The sequence below is a fragment of the Danio rerio genome, chromosome 21 (genome assembly GCF_049306965.1).
Source record: "Danio rerio strain Tuebingen ecotype United States chromosome 21, GRCz12tu, whole genome shotgun sequence".
Taxonomy (NCBI): Eukaryota; Metazoa; Chordata; class Actinopteri; order Cypriniformes; family Danionidae; genus Danio; species Danio rerio.
Window position 1 is genome coordinate 23,057,952 of NC_133196.1, and position 24,401 is coordinate 23,082,352.

Below are 24,401 nucleotides of genomic sequence, written 5' to 3' on the forward strand. Positions count from 1 at the left end.
CGATTACATTACAGTTAACTACACAGACCTTTATATGACTTAAACAATAATATTAAATGAATCTTTTCTGACAATGCAACTTAAGAGAACTTAAAAAAATAATACAAAAAAAAATCCTACACATAGTAATGTTCATTATCACATGCTTATAAAAAGGTGAAAGATCATCAGATGTGTACACCATTTCAGAAGTTTTAGATAACTGCAGCTAATCATCAAACATTTTTAAACACGAGTTAAATATTTAACTTTAAGTTATGTAGAAAAGCTTTTCAAAGAGTGGATCTTTCTTTTTGTAGTTGGAAAAGGGAGCACACCTAACCAAATATCTGACATCAGGTTTTTTTTTTTTATTAATGTCATCTAGGGTCTTACTTTTTGACTTCTTTATTCTGAATACACACAAATAAATGTAAAGTGGATGTGTCATTTCAAAAAGAACTCAAGCCTAAGTCAGTTACACAAAACTAAACCAAAAGCAAAGACAACTCAAGTTGAAATCTAAATGTGGACATGACACGTCAAAAAGAACTTGGGCCCGGAGATGGAGGAACACAACTACACAGAAAGCAGACTTGCTTTGTGCTGAGACCACCCCATAGAAAAAAATGTGAGAAAAAAATGTGTCAGTCAGCCAGAAGGGTTTTGTGGGGCTTGCATATCTGTGTGTGTTCTATTTTCTTCTCACCGATGCCAAAACTGTGCCAAAAGTGCCACACTGTATAGCCAGAATTGGCCTAAAAGTGCTTGCTATCTGGGTATATTCAAATAAAGTCAATTTTTTTAGTTTTTTGCCACACATAAGTGTTTTTGTAGCTTTGTATTATTGATCTGAAGCTCACTGTCAAAAAAGGAAAATATGCTAATTCAAAAACATCACTTTAGAACAAGTATTTGAATTATTTCCTTGCATTATGTACAGTATTGTAATGCCTCAGCAATGACTAAATTTTGTGAAAACCTGTAAAAATGACTTTGCTTTGTCTTGCTAATGTTTTCTATCAGGCCATCAAAGTGCATGTTTATTATCGGCATTACGACATTTTATCATGAGAGTCATACAATTTAACAACACGGATGCATTCTTTTGCCCACAGTAAGCCTACATCAAACATGTTAAGTCAACTTAAGTCACATGGAATGTTTTGACAATGTTTTCAATTCATTTTCTGGACTTTGAACATCTCTAGATCCTTGCTGTTTAATGAGGGTCAGAGAGATCTCAGATTTCATCCAAAATGGCTTAATTTGCTTTCCAAAGATGAACAAACGTCTTAGGGGTCAGGAATAAAATGAGGATGAGTAATTAATTAAATAATTTTTATATTCGGGTGAACTAATCCTTAACAGATTTGTTTTATTGTTTGTCTTTTATAGGGCCCAAAGAAGGAGAAACACAATGAAATCACAATGATTGCATATTTTTCCAATCTGGGAATGTACAATACACGTTATGAAGGGGTTCCATAATTTGGGAAATGTTACAATCATTCTAAGCAGGCCCAATGCAATAATAAAAAAGACAATAAAAAAAAACACACAACCCACCATTTCAGTGTCTACCAACATCCAACCAAATCCAGATAAAAAGTGGACCAAATGCATAACCCACCATGTAAACTGAATACCATTTGAAGTAACAAGGCCTGAAGCTGTTCAGTACTTATAATGGATTGTTTTCTATACAGTTGCTCTGTAATATTTTGAATTTGAGAATCAATCACTACTGTTAATGTAATCCTAATTGCAATGTTTAATACAGATTAAATATTAAACACATTATTTTGGTATATGTAAATAGAAGTATCCACCAAGCATGCATTTCCACCTGTTATGTTGGATAAAAAAAGCAAAATGTCTTGTTTTCAGTTTTTGTGTGTTCATATGACACACACTGTTTATCTGAACTCTCATAAACCACATAATGTCAATCATAAGCATTGCATCAGAACCCATTCGCACAGTCTCTTGTGTTTCTGTGATGAATCTCATTAAATATTTACTATTTGTCTTGTACAAATGTGCTCTCTGAGGGTCTGAAATGTACTGTTGATGTGAACCTGAGGAGCTTAATCTTGGCCACAGGGAAAAGAAAACCTTATGTTTTGCTCCTGTTGTTTTGTTCCCCTTGTTATTGAGTGTGCCATGTAAACAACAATGCATTAAATAAACATGCATCCTCAGGGGATATTCGAAGAGGGTGATTTATAGCGACAAGCAGTGAAATGAATTTACTCTCTATGTCAAAAATAAAACATTTAAAAAATCTAGTTACAAAGTTTGCAAAACGCTAGATAGATCATAGTTTAAAGACTTTATAAAGTTAAAAAATAAAATGAAGATAAAAAATTTAGGTTAAAACGTTTAGATAAAGCATTTTGTGCATCTCTGTTATACATAAATGAAGAACATTTTAACAAACAGCTTCAATGAAAGTAATATAAACAACAGCACACGAGTAGCACTGCAACATGCCTGTATATTTGCCAAACATTTAGAATATCGAAGGAGAGTCCATTTATTTCAATACTTTGTTTCAAAAGTGAAACTTGTGTGCGATATATTAGTTCACTACACACAGAGTGAAATGTTTCAAGCCTTCATTTGTTTTAATTTGAATGATTATGGTTTAAGGTTGAAAAAAATCCTAAATACAGTATTTCACAAAATTAGAACATCATGACAAAGTTCAACATTGTAGGCTCCCTGTGTCTCAATCTAGTCCACTAATTAATGCAAAGCCTTGAAATTCTCTCAGTCTGATCTACAGTAATGTGCTTCAGAATCATGGGATATACTTCTAACTTGACAGTTGTGCAGAAGACCATCATTGGAACACTCCATAAGGGGGAAAAGTCTCAAAAGGCAAATGCAAAAGAAACTGGATACTCAAATAGTGCATTATCTAAGTATTTTAATAGAGTGTTAAGAGGAAATTAAAATGTGGCTGGAAAAGGTGCACAAGTATGACCGCAGCCTTGAGAGGATTGTCAAGAAAGGGTGACTGAGCATCAAGAACCACCATATACAGACATCTGCATGACATAGGCTACAGCTTTAGAATTACATGTGTCAATCCACTTCCGAAGCAAAAATTATGTTTGAAGCATGTGTGCAGGACTAAAGAGAAAAATTACTGGTCTGTTGCACAGTGATCCCAGGTCCTCTTTTCAGGTGAAAGCAAATTTTGTATTTCATTTAAAAATCAAGATAGCAAAGTCTGGAGGAAGAGACACAAAAGTAAAGCTGTTTAATGTCCAGTGTGAGGTTTCACAGTAAGTTATGGTTTGGATAGCCATGTCATACAGTATGCTGATTTGGGGCCATTGTCTTTTATCAAGTCCAAAGTCAAAGCAGCTCTATACTAGGACGTTTTAGCGCACTTCATGCTTCCTGCTGCTGATAAGCTTTATGAAGAGGATGGTTTTGCTTTGCAGCAGGACTTGGGACCTTCACACAGTGCCAAAGCTACCAGTACCAACTTTAAGGACCATGGCATCCCTGTTCTTAATTGGCCAGGAAACTGACTAAAGACACCCCCTGTTAAACCTCATTGAAAAAATATTTAGGCTATTGTCAAGAGAACGATGAGGGAACGGAGAACCCAAAATGCAGACTAGTTGAGAGCTGATATCAAAACACCTTGGGCTACCATAACAACTCAACTGTGTCAACCGCTGATCGCCTTCATGCCACAACACCTTGATGCTGTAATTAGTGCAAAAGGAGGCCCAACAAAGTACTGAGGACATAATACTGTATGTTAACACTTTTTAGAAGGTCAACATATGTTTAAGTTCCTTTTTTATTGGTCACATGAAATAGTCTAAATTTGTGAAATACTGGATTTGGGTTTTTTCATCTTTAATCCACTAAGCATTAAAATTGAAACAAATGAAGGCTTGAAATATTTCACTATGTGTGTAGTAAACTTATATAACACACAAGTTTCACTTTGTGAAACAAACTATGAAATAAATGGACTTTCTCTCGATATTCTAATTTTTTGCGCATACACTGCTGTAATTTGTGTGTAGGCAGTAGGCCGAAAGCAATCATACAGTACACACAGTCTCAACAGTTTATTCTACAGTTCAGCACTATACGTGTGTAAAGTAAATAAATAATAAAAAGCATCCCCTGAGAGTCTAAAAAACCCTTTTACTATATTTCACCGCAAATTCTCATCTCAAGTTGACCATTGCTAATTCGTAAAGTTACTTTAGAACAACTTGAATTATTTCAGTGAATCTAGAATATTATGTCTTGGTGAAGATTAATTGTTGATCTTGCTCACAGATCAATAAATCAATCAAGGTGTATCTGTATTTGACATCTAGGAATTCACCAACATTAATCCCCACAAAATCCAAAGTAAACAAAGAAACTACATACAATAATATAATATACAAAAAAGAGAGATTAACTTAGAGTGGGATTTACCTTCATTTGTTTTGCTTTAGCAGCAGTAGTTTAACATCAGTGTGAACAGGAAGTTCCTGAGACTTTTATTTTAGTACTTCCTACTAAAACAAAATATTGTGTAGGGTGAAGGGCTTTATTTTTGCACATCATATTTTTTTTTTCATGAGACGTTAATTTAGAGAACATTTAATATAAGCATCCTAAATCGTTCAATTGTTTTTCTTTTTAGATAAAAAATATGGATGTACATATTAAACAAGCTTTGTATTAAATTACAAAATTATTTACCACATATGTGAGGTATGTCTAATACATTGTTTATGGACAAAACAGTAAATTTGACATTGTTCGCTCTTTTGTCTTTGCTGTTTTTTCCTCTTTCTGACAGTGGTGAAAACACTGTCATGGAATTTATTTATTTTTTAATTTGAGCTAACAGGAATGCATGCATGTAACATATGAATAAGATCTTTTATTCATAATACATTTTTAGTACTTTTTTCAATAATAATCAGCTAAAAAGAATGGAATAAATAAAAGTTGTTGGAATAATTTTCATTTAGGAGAATTTTCGTTGCTGGAATGTAAAAGGTGTCATTTAAAAGTTATGTGTTAAAGCTTATAATGCTGCAACCCAATTAAATCAACACAAACAACATTTCAAACAACAGATTTATTAATTCAATTAATTATTGAAAAAAGGGAGAATTACAAAGAAGATAGAAATTTTAAGTAAGATCCACTATTATATTATAAACCTCAATCATATTACATAACAAACCCCCCCTCTCTCTCTCTCTCTCTCTCTCTCTCTCTTTCTCTCTCTCTCTCTCTCTCTCTCTCTCTCTCTCTCTCTCTCTCTCTCTCTCTCTCTCTCTCTMTATATATATATATATATATATATATATATATATATATATATATATATATATATATATATATATATATATAATATTATTAGTGTAGCCATTTTAAGAAAAGAAAAACAGTCATAAATGTAGACTTTAACATAGACAGTATGAATAGGCTTTACATACCATATAATAAGACATACACGTGTTAAATAAGATAAGAGCACAAGTCACTTACACATTTCCCCTCATTCACTCCTCCTGTTTGCTTAACTGTTACCCTGCAACTAAATCTCCTGTCAGCAGATGTCAGTAACAAACCTGATCAAAGCAACACTATCCTGAAACACAGGACACGATGAAGTGTGTTACTAAGGAAGTCCAGCCTTGGTGACAGGAAGGCGCTGTAAACACTGCACAAAAGCTTACTGGATTAACATAATAACACGGTTTACAGTCTTTCCAGTTTCGCCGATCAATGAATCTATAGCGGCGACTGTGTTCGTTGTGGTACGCGAGCTTATAGTGACCATTCTGCTTTATCGATGTAGATGTGAGTGTTGCTAATTACCTAGCATTAGCTTTTCTGCTCATTTTAATGCACTCTGGGTACCAGATTAGGGTAAAGTTAACTTAGTGTTATATTCACACATTCGGACTTTCTCTTTAATAATACAGTTTCAGAAAAGTATTTTTGCTAATTTTTAATAGTGAAATCATATTAGCAGCCAACGACTGTCTGAAATATGGCTAACGTTAATTTTTTTTAAGTCTTATTTAACTTCAAGAAATACGTTGCATGTGATTTCAGTCCGAATATTCAAAGTACCATGGCAAACAATATAGGGAGCGTGTCACAAGTTATTACTAAACGAATGTACGAACATAAAACCAACTTTGCCTCAGTAACTTTAATTACCAGATGGTTTATCTAAACCCGTTGTAATGTACTTAAATAAAAGTCTGAGAGTGCATTTATAGGATAAATACAACATGTAATATCAAAGAAATTTCAGAATTTACATTTTGAAGCAATAAAGAAAACATGTATGAGTCTAAATAATGTAGTGTGCCAATAAAGTGTATGAAAGTGGTTATATAATTATTTGAATTGATGAACGTGATAACTAACTTGATACATATTGTTATTTCAGACTCTTATGGCAGAATTGCATATCATTGGACAGATCATTGGGGCCACCGGTTTCCCACAGAACAGCCTTTTCTGCAAATGGGGTGTTCATACAGGTGTCCCTTTTGCTTTTGATGTTGTAGACCCTTTTCACATTTCTGGGTTTCTCAATAGTGGAAATTGTCATAAAGTCGAATGACTTTTTACAATCTTATTTGCTCAAATAATAAAAGAAAAATCCCAGGATGGTGTTATAAAGATGTTAAACAAAATTGTGTGAGACTGATGACGGCAGCCAGAGGAAAGAATAACATCAAATTTACTGTCCTTTCCCATAGACGCTGCATTAGAAATGTCGTACACTAGCGATAATTTGTTTTTTGTCATTTGAAGCAAAGATGATATTCTACATACATAAATGCATATAAATGTTCACAAGTTTCTTTAAAAAATCTAAATATTAAAACTTTAAAAGGTTTCAGATGCTGATGATCAATAAACAGGCGTGTGAAAAGGGTCCATACTGTATAAACATATCATGATATTATCATGCAACATTTTTTAATATCAGTGTCCAAAAACAACTTTTTTTTTAAACTATATTACCTTTTTGCGTCATTTAGGAGGAGCGTGGAGACTTCTCTCTGGTCTGAGGGAAGGCCAGACTCAAGTCGACATGCCTCAAACTGGCGACATGGCATACTGGAGTCATCCCATTGATTTGCACTACACTACTAAGGGTCTACAAGGTATTAGACCTATAGTCCGTTCCTCTAGTAAACTACCAAATTGACACTGAATCACTTGATGAGATATTTCAATGCAAATTGACAAGCTGTTGATGTATTTCAATGGTTGAAATGCTGCAAATATTTTTGCTTCATGCTTATAACAAAGTAAAGTAGTTGGAACGATCATGTTACTAAAAAAAATCAAAAGTATAAAAAAAACAACAACTTGTTATTACTGAACTGGAGGTTCAACATACTTATAGATCAAATAAAACAGCATATACTAAAAGATCAATATCAGGATTTAATAATCAATTTTGATTTGAAATTAAAATATTGAGTTTGTGGGGGCGAAGCAGTGGCGCAGTAGGTAGTGCTGTCGCCTCAGCCAGAAGGTCGCTGGTTCGAGCCTCGGCTCAGTTGGCATTTCTGTGTGGAGTTTGTATGCTCTCCCTGTGTTCGCGTGGGTTTCCTCCGGGTGCTCCCGTTTCCCCCACAGTCCAAAGACATGCGGTACAGGTGAATTGGGTAGGCTAAATTGTCCGTAGTATATGAGTGTGTGTGTGAATGTGTGTGGATGTTTCCCAGAGATGGGTTGTGGCTGGGAGGGCATCCGCTGCGTAAAAAAAAACTTGCTGGATAAGTTTTCGGTTCATTCTGCTGTGGCGACCCCAGATTAATAAAGGGACTGAGCCGACAAGAAAATGAATGAATGAATATTGAGTTTGTGGTGGCACAGTGGATAGCACAATCGCCTCACAGCAAGAAGGTCACTGGTTCAAGCCCTGGCTGGGTCAGTTGGCATTTCTGTGTGGAGTTTGCATGTTCTCCCTGTGTTTGTGTGAGTTTCCTATGGGTGCTCTGGTTTCCACCATAGTCCAAAAACATGCGGGATAGAGTGTATGGGTGTTTCCCTGTGTTGGGTTGCGGCTGGAAGGGCATCCACTATGTAAAACTTATGCTGGATAAGTTGGCGGTTCATTCCGCTGTGACGACCCCTGATTAATAAAGGGACTAAGCCGAAAAGAAAATGAATGAATGAATATTGAGTTTGTAGGTTGCGTGGTGGCTCGGTAGTTAGCACTGTCACCTCACAGCAAGAAAGTCACTGGTTTAAGTCACAGCTGGGCCAGTTGGCATATCTGTGTGGAGTTTGCATTGTGGCTGGAAGGGCATCTGATGCGTAAAACATATGTCAGAATAGTTGGTGTTTCATTCCGCTGTGGTGACCCCTGATAAATTAGGGAGTAAGCCGAAGGAAAATGAATGAATGAATATTGAGTTTGATCAGTACACATGTGCACCACACCAAAACCTTCTTTAAAGGATGTGTTTCTGCTTCTAGGATGGCCAAAGCTTCATCTGCAAGTGTGGCATCAGGACTCTTTTGGCAGATGCCAGTTGTATGGTTATGGCTATATCCACGTGCCATCAAGCCCAGGTCAGCATCGTCTTCAGTGCGTCACATGGCGGCCACTAGGATCATGGCAGGATCAGCTTTCGGAGATGTTTGTCGGAGGAGGCCCTCAGCTGCGCTCACCAGACCTCATCTACAGTGGCGCAGACCGATACAGACTGCACACGGTCGGCATGGGCACCGTTGAGCTAGAGCTCTGCATTATTCTGCGCCACTTTGACAGATACGGTGTGGAGAGCTGACGGACTGCAGGTTAGGACACATTTCAGAAAAGGAGGGTGTGGAGTGAAAAAAAAGCTCAAATATTTGGTTATATTGGACTAGAGGTACAAAAATGTATATATTGTGTCATAGAGTGAATGAAATAGTGAGTTATGGGTTTGTCTGCAGGCTGAAAATGTGTTGTGCTTTGCGTCTCAAATTATACTTTTGTATTTTTTGCACACTTTGTATGTTTTCTAGCATTGTATTATGATCTGATGCAATTAAATTTGATATTCGTCAATGCATTTGGCTTAAGAGTTGTTGGGTAGCTCACCAATGTATTAGATTTAGGTATGGGACAATAACCATTTTCAAGGGACAGTATATCGCGGTTTGGAAAAGTCAGGGTTTTCAAAATACTCTGCTGTTTTTAGGATAACAGTACCTCCAGCAGAAAAGATATTCAAAAATGCAGTTTAAATGGTAAAGAAATCAGTGTTTCGAAACCTAATGATGACAGCAGAGGTCAATGATTCATTTGAATTATTTAGCCTGACATGTTTACTGCTCCAAAATACTTTAAATGTTTCTCAAAATAAAATATGTGTTCAATGGGGGACATAGTTTTTAGTTTTTTACCCAGACATTTAAAATGAACATATATTAGAGCAGTAAACACAATCAAAACTAACCATATGTTCTGTTAGCTCACATTGCTAGTTTAGTGGTGAACAATTAATCTGTGCATGTCATTAAGTTAAATAATAGTTTGCCCTTCTAATCTTTAATCAACATCTGAAAATGCACTTCCTGTTTTTTTGGGCGTGACTAACATATTTAACCACGCTGCTCCAACTGTCAGTTTTGACAGCAAACAGAAGTGGTGAGCAGGAGGAGTCTGTTAGGTTGTAAAAACTCTTCCAAAACCCCTTCCCCGATCAATCTTTCTGAATCAAATGCCTTCTTTACTACATCCATTCAGCCCCTAGTAGAAAAAAAACAAGCTCAAAACTACGCCCACTGTTTGCTCACTTGATATTGTTTCTCTAGTAACTGTGTCACAATACAAAAAAAAAAAAAAAAAACGATCGCAGCTTCCGGTTCATGGGGACTTTAACATGTTGTTCTTTAATGATCTTAACTTAAAGAATGTGAAACAAAACATTATATATGTTACAATAAATTATATGACTCCACCCCGAAGCTTCTAGAATATACAAGTTATACCCAACTGGAATGTCCTGAGGAACACAATTCTTTTGGTTGGGTCATACTTATCACTTTCTGTAGGCCATTTGGTTCACAACAATTTAGATGAAGGTACTTGTTTTCATATGAAACAAGCCACACAATCTACCAACTTAGCTGTAATGTACACTACCGGTCAAAAGTTTGGGGTCAGTTTTTTTTTTTTTTTTTTTTAAGAAAATTATTCTGTTTATCAAGGCAAGCATTTATTAAATGTGAAAAAAAGGCAAATATTTATTACAATTTTAAATGGCTGTTTTTTTTATTGTATGTAGTTTCAAATGAAAAGAATACTCCAGTCATTATGCTTTTTTAACTATTACCATTGATAATTGACAATTAATAATATTAATAATAGTATTATTAATAATAAATATATAATATAAGAGTGATCTCTGAAAGATTATGTGACTGAAGCCTGTAGTAATAAAGCTGAAAATAATCTTTAAAATCACTGTAATATATTATTAAATGTGAAACACTTTTATAGTTAATTTTATAGTGCAATAACATTTCACAGTTTTACAATTTGTACTGTATTTTTAATCAAATAAATGCAGCCTTGGTGAGCAAGAGAAGCATATTTTAAAACCTTTAAAATTCTGTAGTGTAAATACAGAATTGATAGCCCCCTTTAAATGTATTTTCTTTTTAAAAAAATATTTCCCAAATGATGTTTGACAGAACAAGGACATTTTCACAGTAAGTCAGATAATATTTTTTCTTCTGGAGAAAGTCTTATTTTTTATTTCAGCTAGAATAAAAGCAGATTAACATTTTTTTAAAAACCATTTTAAGGTCAAAATTATTAGCCCCTGAAGCTATATTTTTCGATAGTCTACAGAACAAACCATCATGATACAATTACTAGCCTAATTACCCTAACCTGCCTAGTTAGCCTAATTAACCCAGTTAAGCCTTTAAATGTCACTTTAAGCTGTATAGAAGTGTCTTGAAAAATATCTAATCAAATATTATTTACTGTCATCATGGCAAAGATAGAATAAATCAGTTATTAGAAGTGAGTTATTAAAACTATTATGTTTAGAAATGTGTTGAAAAATATCTCTCCGTTAAACAGAAATTGGGGGAAAAAAACCAGCTTGGCTAATAACTCTGACTTCAATTGTATATACATGTTTTGTAGATATAGATAGTAGAAATAACTCCGTCACATTAAGCTCATTTCCTGTAAAGCTTCTAATCATTTTAGTGAAATAAAGAAAAGAATGCTTATAACCAGAGACAACTTTTAAAATGTGCATAGAATAGTATAGTAAGTGAGAGGAAATAGTTTTTCAAAGAGGATTCACACACACACACACACACACACACACACACACACACACACACACACACACACACACACACACACACACACACACACACACACTATATAAAGAGTTAGTTATGTTTGTCTCATATACTGTTAAGGAAGTTTGAAACTTTTGAACTCAGTTTTCAAAGGCTGATCTTGAAAGGGCTTTTTTTTTTTTTACAGCTGATAGTTGACTCCATCCTGTTTCAGAAACGTGGTAAAAGTTTAGCAGTTAAGAGTATTTAAATGTGTAGTTTCATGTCCTACTTGCACTGCTTGTGAAGTTCATCAGTTCCTCTCTAAAACTCAGTTTCTTTATATAGCCATGATGAGGGAGTTTGGGGGAGGGGTGTATTTCTTTCTTTTCTTTTTTTACAGTGACGAGTGTGCAGTTGTCATGATTTTTGGGTGCCTCTGCTAATTTGCTGATAAAAAAAAAACAGTCTGCTTTCTCCTAAGCTTTCTGGAGTTCGGAAGTAGGATAGCCCCTGTGGGAATAGGCTCTGCATTCTGTAAACACAATCTGTTGAAGATATTTGAGCAGATAAACTGCAGAGCTAGCATACTTTTGTGTTGTGTGATTTAACTTTTCCCTAAACAAACTCCAATAACTTTAAAAAAAACAAAAAACAAAGTGCATTCAGTATTTTTTTTAGTTACAAAAAAAATCAGATACTTCCTTCACTGCTGTAACATTGTGATTAGATTGTTTCTGAGATGAAATTCTGTGCATATTTAGATTTTAAACTAACGTGCAGTGTTGGGATGTTTGCTAGTTTATACTTTAGCTCAAATACCTCTAATTAGCCCTTAACAAAGCATCGAAAAAACATAGCTGGGAGAGTATATAGCACTTGGGAAATATTTAAAAAACTATTTAACATGAATGATAATTGTTTAAACTTCAACTGGATTTCAGCATTTAGTCAAAGGCATGATAAAGTTATGTTTATTGTGAGCATATTTCACTTAATGTTCAAGTTCTTTGAAATCAGGTAAATTCTGATTGGCTGTCATTGTTTTATTATTCATCAGCTTGGAAAATTTAGTTTTAAAGTGAATCCAATGATGCTCCTTTGTGCCTATACTCATATGGTTAGATATCTTTTTATACTTTAAGCACCAAGAATGATAATGCCAGGAATTACCCAGAAGAATCACTGTGGGTGTTCTCAAGATTTTCATATAGGCATTTATAAGATAAAAAAATGGAAAGTAAGGTTTGTGTTAAACATAACTAAAACAATAATTTCTTTTGTACAGAAACTTGCTTTATAAAATAAGCACAACTACTTCTAAATACATGATTTTGATGTTTGGGATAATGCGTCAGGCTGTTTAACATTTTATAGCATACTTTAAAAAGTCCAGTACAACAACAAAATAAATTTCCATTTCAGACAAGGTGGAGCCCCATAGCACACCTACTGTACCTAAGATGAAATGATATCAGCCACGTTCGCTGTAGGTTCCACATTTGTGGTAAACAGCCTGACGCATTATACCAAACATCGAAATCATGAATTTTGAAGTTGTTATGTTTGATTTATAAATCCCGTTTCTGTACAAATATTTTAAGGATACTCTTACTTTCCTTTTTTTAATATATATAGTTTTTTTAATATTATAAATGCCCAAATGAAAATCTTGAGAAAACCCACAGTGATTCTTCTGGGTAACTTCTGACATGATCATTCTTGGTGCAAATGGATCCTAAAGTATAAAAATATATCTAATCCTATGAGTATAGGCTGGGATAGCAAAACAACATGACATGCTGTAATGATAACGACACAAAGGAGCATCACTGGAATCACTTTAAAACTACATTTTTTTAAGCTGATGAATAATAAATCATTGATAACCAATCAGGATTCACATGATTTTAAAGAACTTGAATATTAAGTGAAGATCAATGCAATACAATTACAATAAACATAACTTTATCATGCCTTTAAGTGAATGCTAATATTCCAGCACTCCTGTAAAGTTTTAATTGTTTTTCAAATATATCCCAAGTGTTGTTTAATAGAGAGAATAACACCTTTTTAAAATAGTAGTTTGTGACTAATTTCTAATAACGAACTGTGTGTGTCTTTGCTATGACGACGTATTCTGCAATATACTAGTCTTCAGCTTTAAAGTTCTATTTAACGGCTTAACTTGGGTAATTATTTTAGCTAGGCAATTTAGGTTAATAAGGCAAGTCATTGGGCATTAGTGGCTTGTTTTATTAGACATATTAAACCCTAAAAAGACCCTACTGACCCTTAAAATGATTTTTTAAAATGAAAACTCCTTATATTCCAGTCAAACTAAAATGATGCATGCTTATAATGAATTGCATATTAGCAATTAATAATGTGGCAGCTGATGTAGTTGCTATGTTTAAAGTCCTAATTTCCTGTTTGAGGAAGACATCGAGTTCACACAATTCTTTTAAATTCTTATTTTCCCTGAATTTTTGTATGTTGCTTCATTCTAAACATGTTGTACTTTGCTGAGTAAATAGCAATACCTAGCTGACTCCAGGCACATGATGGGCTGAACTGAACCCTTTGCCTCATATAATGTCCACAGTACGGGTTAAACCTTCAGGGGAAATTACTGTGCAGCAAAGGAAGTGTTGTGTCATTTGGTTAAACTGTGCTGCTTCCTTTTCCTCATTTTGTCATTCCTTGAGTTGAGAGCAAAATAAGTGTTTTCAGACCAAGAGGAGGACACAAGGAAAGAACTGCTAATACTTTAAACCTTGAATACCTGTATTTGTTTTTTCCTGTTGAACGGGAAGCAAAGAAGCCGTTGAGGTTATCGAATGGAAACTATGAACGGTTAATGAAGCATGGTGGCTTGCGAGGACACCTTTTGTCTGGTTTTGATAGACCTCTGACTTCATTGGTGAGTTTTTTTTGTTTTTTTTGCCAGATCCACTGACACTGTTGTTCAAGCAACATGAGCATCCGCATCTCAGAGATGTTCTGATTCAGGCTGTTGGATTTAAAGTGAAGACGGCAACATTGGCTTATACGGCAGCGATGCTAAAGTGACGGCAACATTATATCTAGAAGTTTAAAGTTCTGTATCACTTCATTGGCAAACTCTACTAAAGATAATTTCCAGCAACCCTGACCATGAAGGCGGAGAGTTTATTACTGGCATTGCAATGTCTGTTGGGATTTGTGCAATACAGCAGAGCGCTGTCAACATGCAATCCTTTAGACCTGGAACTGATCAAGAGAAAGCGCATCGAAGCCATTCGTGGACAGATTCTCAGCAAACTACGACTGCCCAAGGAACCAGAAGTAGAAGAGAAGGAGTTGATTGAAAACATCCCAGCAGAACTGATCTCAGTGTACAACAGCACCATGGAGCTCAATGAGGAGCAGGCAGCGAACCCAGTTCAGCACACCATAGAAGATCCAACAGAGGAGGAATACTATGCTAAAGAGATTCACAAGTTCACAATGAGTGAGTGGCACTATCCTTTCTCCATTCAATACGGAATGATTACAGCGCTTTTCTTAGTGTTAGCACCTAAATGCCATGTGCCTGTTGATTTCCTTGGAGAATTGAGGGTGTGTGCAAATGATCTGACCACAAACAGGAAGGAAGGCTACTAACAGATGCTAACCGAGTGACTCAGATCCTGGATTTAGTGTTCCTGGGTAAATTACAGTATCACTCAGCTCCAAAACATCCCTTTATCTGCTTCTTAAAGCCTTATTTGGATGAATATACGGGGGGTATTTTGGTGAAATAAATTCGCAAAACCACTGATAATGAAATGACAGTCACTTGTTTTGAAAAAAAAAAAAAAAAAAAAAAACTTAATTCCGTCATCATTATCAGGGGATTAGGGTCTGTAACACTTTAAAATGTATTCATTTAAAAGTGGCAGTAACAACTTCTCTGAGGTTGTAATAAATACTGTTTTATTTTACTTTCTGTTAATCAAATAATCAGAATAACGATGCATCAAAGGTTTCTGCCTAATTGTTAAGCTGGAAATTGAGATTATAGAGTGATAACAGTTATATGATCCACTAAATGCTGGATGGTTTCAACCCAAATTTGGCTTAAAGATGGACAAACGCAACCAATGAACCAAACTCAACCAATTTTAACCTAACAGCTGGGTCCTGTCCATATCTAAGTAAAAACTTTTTTAGATTGTAAATATACAGCTATGGATCAAAAAAGTAAACAGAAACCACTTGAAAATTCTGTTTTTTTTCTGATTTACTGAATTTGAAATGTTCGTATTTGTTTTATGCCTGATAACATATTGTTCCAAACTTAAATTAAATGTACTCATAATTAGAGTTTTCTTTCTTTTAAAAATAAAAGGAAAAAAAAAGATATTTGGTAAAAATAACCTTTTTTATTAGTTGTGATTTAAAATGAGGGTTATTCTACTACAGTACTGGTGGAATTTTTCACACACACACACACACACACACACACACACACACACACACACACACACACACACACACACACACATATAGTTGAAGTCAGAATTATTAGCCCACCTGAATTATTTGCCCCCTGTTTATTTTTTTACCCCAGTTTCTGTTTAACGAAGAGAAGATTTTCCAAAATATTTCTAAACATAATAATTTTAATAACTGATCTCTAATAACTGATTTATTTTATCTTCGCCATGATGGCAGTATATAATATTTTACTAGATATTTTTCAAGACACTTCAGTTTAAACATTACAATACAGTTTAAACATTTGACATTTAAGGCTAACATTTAAAGGTTTAACTAGGTTAACTAGGCAGTTCAGGGTAATTAGGAAAGTTATTGTACAACAATGGTTTGTTCTGTAGAATATCAAAAAAAAAAAAAAAAAAAAAAAGCTTAAAGAGGCTAATAATTTTGACCGTAAAAGGATTTTAAAAAAAATTACTTTTATTCTAGCCTAAATAAAACAAATAAGATTTTCTTCAGAATGCATATATATATATATATATATATATATATATATATATATATATATATATATATATATATATATATATATGTAAATTCCTTCATTTTTTTTTTTCGGCATTTCGACCACAGCAAAATTAACCGTTTATCTAGCTTATGTTTTTTATGCAGCAGATACTCTTCCAACCTCAACCCATCACTGGGAAACATCCATACACACTCATACACTAGTACGGACAATTTAACCTAACCTAAAGAAAATTTTAAATTCACACTGAAGGCATCAAAACTATGAATTAACACATGTAAAATTACATACATTACAAAAAAGTGTGAAACAACTGAAAATATGTCATATTCTAGGTTCTTCAATGTAGTCACCTTTTGCTTTGATTACTGCTTTGCACACTCTTGGCTTTCTCTTTATAGTCAGCTGTAATGGATTTTACTTCAGGTGTGCCCTGTCAGGTTTAATAAGTGGGATTTCTTGCCTTATAAATGGGGTTGAGACCATCAGTTGTGTTGTGCTGAAGTCAGGTGGATACACAGCTGATAGTCCTACTGGATAGGCTGTTAGATTTTGTATTATTGTGAAAAAAAAAGCAGTTAAGTAATGAAAAACGGGTGGCTATCATTACTTTAGAAAATGAGAGTCAGTCAGTCTGAAAATTTGGGAAAACTTTGAAAGTGTCCCCAAGTACAGTCACAAAAACCATCAAGTGCTACAAAGACACTGGCTCAGGTGCGGACCGCCCCAGGAAAGGAAGACCAAGAGTCAGCTCTGCTGTGGAGGATAAGTTCATCAGAGTCACCAGCCTCAGAAATCGCAGGTTAACAGCAGCTCAGATTAAGGACCAGGTCAATGCCACACAGCGTTCTAGCAGCAGGCACATCTCTAGAACAACTGTTGAGAGGAGACTGTGAATCAGGCCTTCATACAGTAGAATATCTGCTAGGAAACCACTGCTAAGGACAGGCAACAAGCAGAAGAGACTTGTTTGGGCTAAAGAACACAAGGAATGGACATTAGACCAGTGGAAATCTGTGCTTTGGTCTGATGAGTCCAAATTTGAGATTTTTGGTTCCAACCACAGTGTCTTTGTGCGACGCAGAAAAAATGAACGAATGGTCTCTACATGCCTGGTTTCCATGTGGATGCATGGAGGAAGAGGTGTGATGGTGTGGGGGTGCTTTTGCTGGTGATCCTGTTGGGGATTTAATCAAAATTGAAGGCACACTGAACCAGCATGGCTACCACAGCTTCTTGCAGCGGCATGCTATTCCATTCGGTTTGCGTTTAGTTGGACCATCATTTATTTTTCAACAGGACAATGACTCCAAACACACCTCCAGACTGGAGGGGTTGTTTGACCAAGTAGAGTGATGGGGTGCTGCACCAAATCACCTCGCCTTAGTCACTGAACCTAAACCCAATCGAGATGGCTTGGGGTGAGCTGGACCATAGAGTAAAGCCAAAAGGGCCAACAAGTGCTAAGCATATCTGGAAATTCCTTTAAGACTACCTCTTGACTACCTCTTGAAGCTCATCAAGAGAAAGCCAAGAGTGTGCAAAGCAGTAATAAAAGAAAAAGGTGGCTACTTTAAAGAACCTAGAATATGACATATTTTTAGTTGTTTCACACTTTTTTGTTATGTATATAATTCCACATGTTAATTAATAGTTTTGATGCCTTCAGTGGGAATTTACAATTTTCATAGTCATAAAAATAAAGAAAACTGATTGAATGAGAAGGTGTGTCCAAACTTTAAATACAGTTGAAGTCAGAATTATTAGCTCCCCTGTTTATTTTTTCCCCAATTTCTGTTTAACAAAGTTTTTTTTTTCAACACATTTCTAAACATAATAGTTTTAATAACTCATTTCTAATAACTGATTTATTCTATCTTTGCCATGATGACAGTAAATAATATACACTTCTATACAGCTTGAAGTGACATGTAAAGACTTAACTAGGTTAATTAGGTTCTCTAGGCAGGCTAGGGTAATTAGGCAAGTCATTGTATAACAGTGGTTTGTTCTGTCAACTATCGAGAAAAAATATAGCTTAAAGAAGCTAATAATTTTGTCCCTAAAATGGTGTTTAAAAATGTAAAACTGCTTTTATTTTAGCTGAAATAAGCAACTAAGACTTCTTCTACAGAAGAAAAAAATATCAGACATGCTGTGAAAATGTCCTTGCTCTATAAAACATCATTTGGGAAATATAAAAAAAAATAAATAAATTTAAAGGGGCCTAATAATTCTGACCTAAGCTGTATATATATATCAGCTCATACTGTATAAAACACACCCTTTATTCTCCACTTTTTCAGTGCACTATTCAAATAATAAAAAGTCCCATTTCCAGACATACTTCTAACCATTTTTGCTTTCTATCTATTTACAAGTGGAGGAAAAACCAGAAAAGTACTTAGTTTTCAACATCACAGATATAAAGCACAAACTGGGTGCAAATCATGTGCTCTACCAGGCCGAGTTTCGACTGCGCATCAAGGAACCTAAAATGGGGGATTCAGAGCAGAGACTGGAGCTGTACCAGGTCACTGGGAACAAATCACGCTACCTGAACTCACGCTTCATTTCCCTTCAAACGGCTGGCAAGTGGGTGTCGTTTGATGTGACGTCCACCCTGAAAGACTGGTTGCAGATGCCTGGTGAGATTCACTGTTTCCTGCAACAAACCAGTGTGCTAATCTGCAATTTACTCACACACAAACAATTATCTAAAATAAAATTAAACTTGCTCGAAATGTAATTTATTTTCAACACATCATATTACTAGTACAAACATTGACTCTACCTAACCATATCCAACATCACAATCGGTGGTAGTAACTTAGATGAGTCAAATATCAAATATGTACTTACTCCAAGGGCCATTTATATCGAAGTTGATATTTAGCCGCACTATATTGGTGTTTCATAACATCTAGTTTTTATGAGGTGGGTTGTCAGCCCAGGACCCAACCGGGAGGACCAGGACATACACATACACTACAGACAATTTAGCTTGCCCTATTCACCTACAACACATGTCTTTGAACTGTGGGGGAAACCAGAGCACCCAGAGGCAACGCATGCAAACACAGGGGCAAACACAACATGCAAACGCCACACAGAAATACCAACTGACACAGCCGGGGCTCGAACCAGCGACCTTCTTGCTGTGAGGTGTCAGTGCTAGCCACAGCACCACGGTGTCGCCAAAATAACACTGCTACAAACCTTCATTTTTAAAAAAAAATCTGTCACGTTGTAAACACTCTTGCTGTTGTGGTTCTTGAATTTACATAAAATAGATTTTAATATATGTTAGTTATTATGTTGATGGCAAGAAGTCATAGTGCTGAAATCAGTTCTTTATAGTATATTCAGAGATTTCACAATAATATTGATCGTCATTCTTTCAGTTTTAGATTGCTCATATTACACTGACACTTGTTTATTTGTTTAAAATATATCACATGCATCCAAATAATGCTTTTTAATTGAAACTTTCTCTAAATTTAATCCACAGAGGAGAAGCAGGAGTTTCAGCTGCAGCTGGCCTGTAGCTGCAAGCCCGAGTCTCAGAACACTGAATTTTTATTTAAAATAGCAGGTTTGTGAACTCAAATTAAAAGCCTGTATCAGCTTGTTTAGATACAACAAGCTAATATTACTAATTGTGCACACAGGTTTGTCCCGCAATAGAGGTGATACGGGCCTCTTAGCGGACCAAGTGGCAAAGCCTTACATTTTGGTGATGTCACATCCTGCTGATGGCCACAGCCCAGCAAAATCGCGCAGAAAACGGGAAACAGATGCTGTTTGTACTGAGTGAGCAATTTATTTTATGATTTATGATTTATCTATCTATCTATCTATCTATCTATCTATCTATCTATCTATCTATCTATCTATCTATCTATCTATCTATCTATCTATCTATCTATCTATCTATCTATCTATCTATACTCACCGGTCACTTTATTAGGTACACCTTAGTAGTACCGGATTTGACACTCTTTTGCCTTCAGAACTGCCTTAATCCATTTTGGCATAGATTCAACAAGGTGCTGGAAATATTCCTCAGAGATTTTGGTTCATATTAACATTATAGCATCACGCAGTTGCTGTAGATTTTTCACATTCATGATGCAAATCTCCCGTTTCACCACATCCCAAAGGTGCTCTGTTGGATTGAGTTCTGGTGACTGTGGAGGCCATTTGAGTACAGTGAACTCATAGTCATGTTCAAGAAACCAGTCTGGGAGGATTTGCATTTTATGACATGGCACGTTCTCCTGCTGGAAGTAGCCCTCAGAAGATGGGTACACTGTGGTCATAAAGGGATGGACATGGTCAGCAACAATACTCAGGCAGTCTGTGGTGTTGACAGACACATGCTCAAATAGTAGTACTTGCCCCAAAGTGTGTCAAGAAAATATCCACCACATCATTACACCACCAGCAGCAGCCTGAACCGTTGAAACAAGGCAGGATGGATCCATGCTTTCATGTTGTTGACGCCAAATTCTGACCCTACCATCTGAATGTTGCAGCAGAAATCAAGACTCATTAGACTAGGCAATGTTTTTCGATTGGCTGATTTGCGTTAATGAGCAGTTGGACATTTGTACCTAATAAAGTGGCCAGTGAGTGCATCTATCTATTTTTAGTGGAAATCAAAATTAGAGAAAAATTTGTGGATAAAATGCCTAGACTAACCTTTACTAACAGCATGTGGTGTGGACACAGAATGGGTTGATTAGCATGTTATAGCTATTTCTGTGAAAAAAAGGTCAATAAATCGTTTTGTTATTTTGATCTTCACTGTATTTGTGTATTGTATTTGTGTATTTGTGTGCTACATCAGAAGCCTTACTGCTGTCTTCTGCGTGTTGAATACAGAAAGTCTGAGGGTTGCTGTGTTAGGAGTCTGTACATTGACTTCCGCAAAGACCTGGGCTGGAAGTGGATTCATGAACCTTCCGGTTACTATGCCAATTATTGCACTGGCTCTTGCTCCTATGTCTGGACATCAGAAAATAAGTACTCACAGGTAACCCTTCAACAGTCCCTTCAACACAGTTCTGTATGCTACTTTTACCATAACGTGTGATTCAAAAGCTCATACATTTTGACTTTTGCACAACATATCAACACAATCTCAAGGCAATTCATAATTTTTTGATTTAGTGGTTAATTCGTATGAATTTGTATGATCTCATTCATACAGTTTAGTACAATTTGCTTATCCCCCAATGACGGGTGGGTTTAGGGGTGGGGTTGGGTGCCATGCCTTCTTTTTAAAATAGTACATTTTCATACGACTGAACTCATAAGAATTTGTAATAATTAACCCCTAAACTGACAAAATGTAAAATAGATACATTTCCTTGTGAGATCAGGCTGGACATACCTACACTGTAGAAAAATATACTGGTGGACTTAGATTTTTAAGCTGAATCAAATTAACAATTAAGTCAATTAAACTTATATTATGTTAAACTGACTTAAAACAGCTTGCGTATCTTACAAAATTAAGTTAGAACATGATTAACTTAGTTTAATAAGTTACAGTGATCTACAACATATGCAGTCAGGACTAATTGACCATATATTTTTTAGTGTATACATGTATGGCTTTTCCAGAAAACTTGCTCAGTAGCTCAGCTGGTACAGTGTTGCTTTTGTCATGCAGAGAGCTTGATCCTTTTAAAGAACTTTTTCAAAATTCTGCTTGATACCTGAAAACAAGTCTTGCTATTTTTTTTTTCTTTTTAAAATATGACATGTCATTTGTTATTGTGATTGTTGGTTGGAGAAACACCTTTAAAGCTGACATTGTTTAAGTGCTATGTAATCAGGACAACCTAGTAACTGACAAGCTTTGTTTTACAACCTTACAGAAAAATAACTGTTCATTGCCATAAAATATTGCCTCGTTACTTTTCACACACCCTGGATATTAACACCCCTTAATCTAGCTTTACACATTTACACCTATCAGAACAGAGCATTAATATGCTAGTCAATGAGTTGAATCTGTAAGCTACAAACACAGGCTTTTCCATTAATACATATTATAAATGTAACCGCTTTCTTTCAAAAATGTCCGGGTTCAGTCCTGAAGCTGTAACCTCTTCCTTTCCTATTCGCTTGTTTTGTCGTTTCTGGAGTGTCAGAATAGCATGTAAAGCCATGCCATGTGCTTCGAAAGCAGTTGCTTATATGCATTTAAATATGCCGTTTCTGCTTACATGCATATAGAGGCTAATTTGACAAGTTAAAATGAAATATTTTGTGGGACTTTAATGCAAACGTTTAAACAGCATGCAAAAATTTTTGCAAAAAATTTCACGATAGGCACATATTGTATTATCATGAAATTGAGTTGGATGTTTCACAATGTACTTAAAAAAAAAAAAAAAAAAAAAAAAAAAAAAAAAAAAAACGTGCCTGATAGTTTTGTTTTTTTTAATGTAATTTTGCCTACAGGTTCTTGCACTATATAGGCATCATAATCCTGGTGCCTCTGCTCAGCCCTGCTGTGTACCTCAGGTTCTAGACCCACTGCCCATCATTTACTATGTGGGGAGACAGCATAAGGTCAGAACGGATTTTCTCACTTTCATCAGCTCTCAGTAAATGCCATCTAAATAAAGCTCAATGTATTTTCCCCCAGGTGGAACAGTTGTCAAATATGATTGTGAAAACCTGCAAGTGTTGCTGAAAGCATCATTTCCGTTTGGTCTTGATGAGCAAAGTTAAGAGAACAACACACTGAGGTGCTTGAGACCCAGCACTTTCTGAGGGGATTTTTTAATTCTTTTTTTCAACTTGTTCTTTTTATTTTACTTGACTCTACTGTATCACACTTGTAATGATAGATTGTTTTTTACCTGTTGTACATCTATTGTGTCATAAAACTGTACTACATGTTGCCATTAAAGTGATTGTATTCATTGTTTGCTATAAAGATGCCAAATTTATTTAGTATTATTATTATATTTAGTATTTTTATAGTATTATTTAGTAGATAAATCAAATTGAGACATTTGAGACATTTCAGGTTCTGATTTTATGTTTAAGTATTAAGATTAAACATACAGTTGAAGTGAGAATTATTAGCCCCCTTTGAATTTTTTTCTTTCTTTTTTTATATTTCCCAAATGATGTTTAACAGAGCAAGGAAATTTTCACAGTATGTCTGAAATTTTTTCTTCTGGAGAAAGTCTTATTTGTTTTATTTCGGCTAGAATAAAAGCAGTTTATTTTTTTAAAAAGCCATTTTTAGCCAGCTATATTTTTTGATTGTCTATAGAACAAACCATCGTTATACAATGACTTGCCTAATTACCCTAACCTGCCTAGTTAACCTAATTAACCTAGTTAAGCCTTTAAATGTCACTTTAAGCTGTATAGAAGTGTCTTGAAAACCATCAGATAAAATAATATTTAATGTCATCATGGCAAAGATAAAATAAAGCAGTGATTAAAAACGAGTTATAAAAACTATTATGTTTAGAAATGTGTTAAAAAATCTCTCTGTGAAACAGAAATTAGGGAAAAAAACGGGTGCTAATAATTCAACTGTGTGTGTATATATATATATATATATATATATATATATATATATATGGAAGAAATAACTTAATAAATTATCAGTTAAACTTTTATGGCTTGTGTTTACTGTACAGAATTGGAATAATGTTTCTCTGAGCTCTGTTTCCAGAACTATGCTGATATCTGTATTTCCAAGTGAACAATCAGTAGCTCTGACTCATCATTTTGTTGCCAGTTCTCAAATGATGTTGATATATGCTGTTTGCAGCCAAATAACTTCCTTGTACTTGCAAATAATAATATCTTTTTAATAATGTAAAAAAAATTGTTGTTCTGTATAGTTACCCCTTCTTATTGTCTTAATATTTTATCCCCGCCAAATAGCACTGTTGCTTTAATTTAGTTTGAAAGTCAGGATTTATTGATGTAGTTTTTTGCTGTATGACCCTTGAATGTTTTTAATGTGTAGCCTACTGTTAAGCTGTTTTCCCAGTCTCCACATTTGTTACAGGTGTTCAGGAAAGACAATTTCCTGCCTGCTGTTTTGTTGTACTTTCATAGC

The 24,401-nt window shown here is 35.1% G+C and overlaps 2 protein-coding genes and 1 pseudogene across 5 annotated transcripts; 2 read left to right on the top strand and 1 right to left on the bottom strand.

Annotated features, from left to right (window-relative positions):
* The window catches only part of or93a10p (odorant receptor, family 93, subfamily A, member 10 pseudogene), a 44,992-nt pseudogene extending 40,482 nt beyond the window's left edge, over positions 1–4,510 (bottom strand).
* A 1,131-nt stretch (positions 4,511–5,641) lies between these two features.
* b9d2 (B9 domain containing 2) lies at positions 5,642–15,662 on the top strand. Of its 4 annotated transcripts, none has more exons than XM_073934428.1 (5): positions 5,642–5,829; positions 6,431–6,524; positions 7,032–7,157; positions 8,485–8,808; positions 14,252–15,662. In XM_073934428.1, exons 2-4 carry the CDS (start codon positions 6,437–6,439, stop codon positions 8,796–8,798), a joined length of 528 nt encoding a protein of 175 aa, XP_073790529.1. In that variant the 5' UTR covers positions 5,642–5,829; positions 6,431–6,436; the 3' UTR covers positions 8,799–8,808; positions 14,252–15,662.
* On the top strand, positions 14,033–23,469 carry tgfb1b (transforming growth factor, beta 1b). The gene is made up of 7 exons (XM_687246.10): positions 14,033–14,794; positions 18,676–18,942; positions 19,806–19,889; positions 19,966–20,107; positions 21,182–21,332; positions 22,772–22,882; positions 22,959–23,469. The coding sequence occupies exons 1-7, from the start codon at positions 14,458–14,460 to the stop codon at positions 23,004–23,006; spliced, it is 1,140 nt and encodes a 379-aa protein (XP_692338.3). The 5' UTR covers positions 14,033–14,457; the 3' UTR covers positions 23,007–23,469.
* The last annotated feature ends 932 nt before the right edge of the window (positions 23,470–24,401 follow it).

What these genes read in the sequence shown, in the direction of transcription:
- b9d2 (XM_073934428.1), top strand. Translation starts at nt 6,437, where the DNA reads ATGGCAGAATTGCATATCATTGGACAGATCATTGGGGCCACCGGTTTC. An exon ending in CAAATGGGGTGTTCATACAG is followed by an intron (nt 6,525 to 7,031) that starts GTGTCCCTTTTG and finishes TGCGTCATTTAG; the next exon opens with GAGGAGCGTGGAGACTTCTC. An exon ending in CACTACTAAGGGTCTACAAG is followed by an intron (nt 7,158 to 8,484) that starts GTATTAGACCTA and finishes TTCTGCTTCTAG; the next exon opens with GATGGCCAAAGCTTCATCTG.
- tgfb1b (XM_687246.10), top strand. Translation starts at nt 14,458, where the DNA reads ATGAAGGCGGAGAGTTTATTACTGGCATTGCAATGTCTGTTGGGATTT. An exon ending in CAGAAAATAAGTACTCACAG is followed by an intron (nt 21,333 to 22,771) that starts GTAACCCTTCAA and finishes TTTTGCCTACAG; the next exon opens with GTTCTTGCACTATATAGGCA. An exon ending in ATGTGGGGAGACAGCATAAG is followed by an intron (nt 22,883 to 22,958) that starts GTCAGAACGGAT and finishes ATTTTCCCCCAG; the next exon opens with GTGGAACAGTTGTCAAATAT.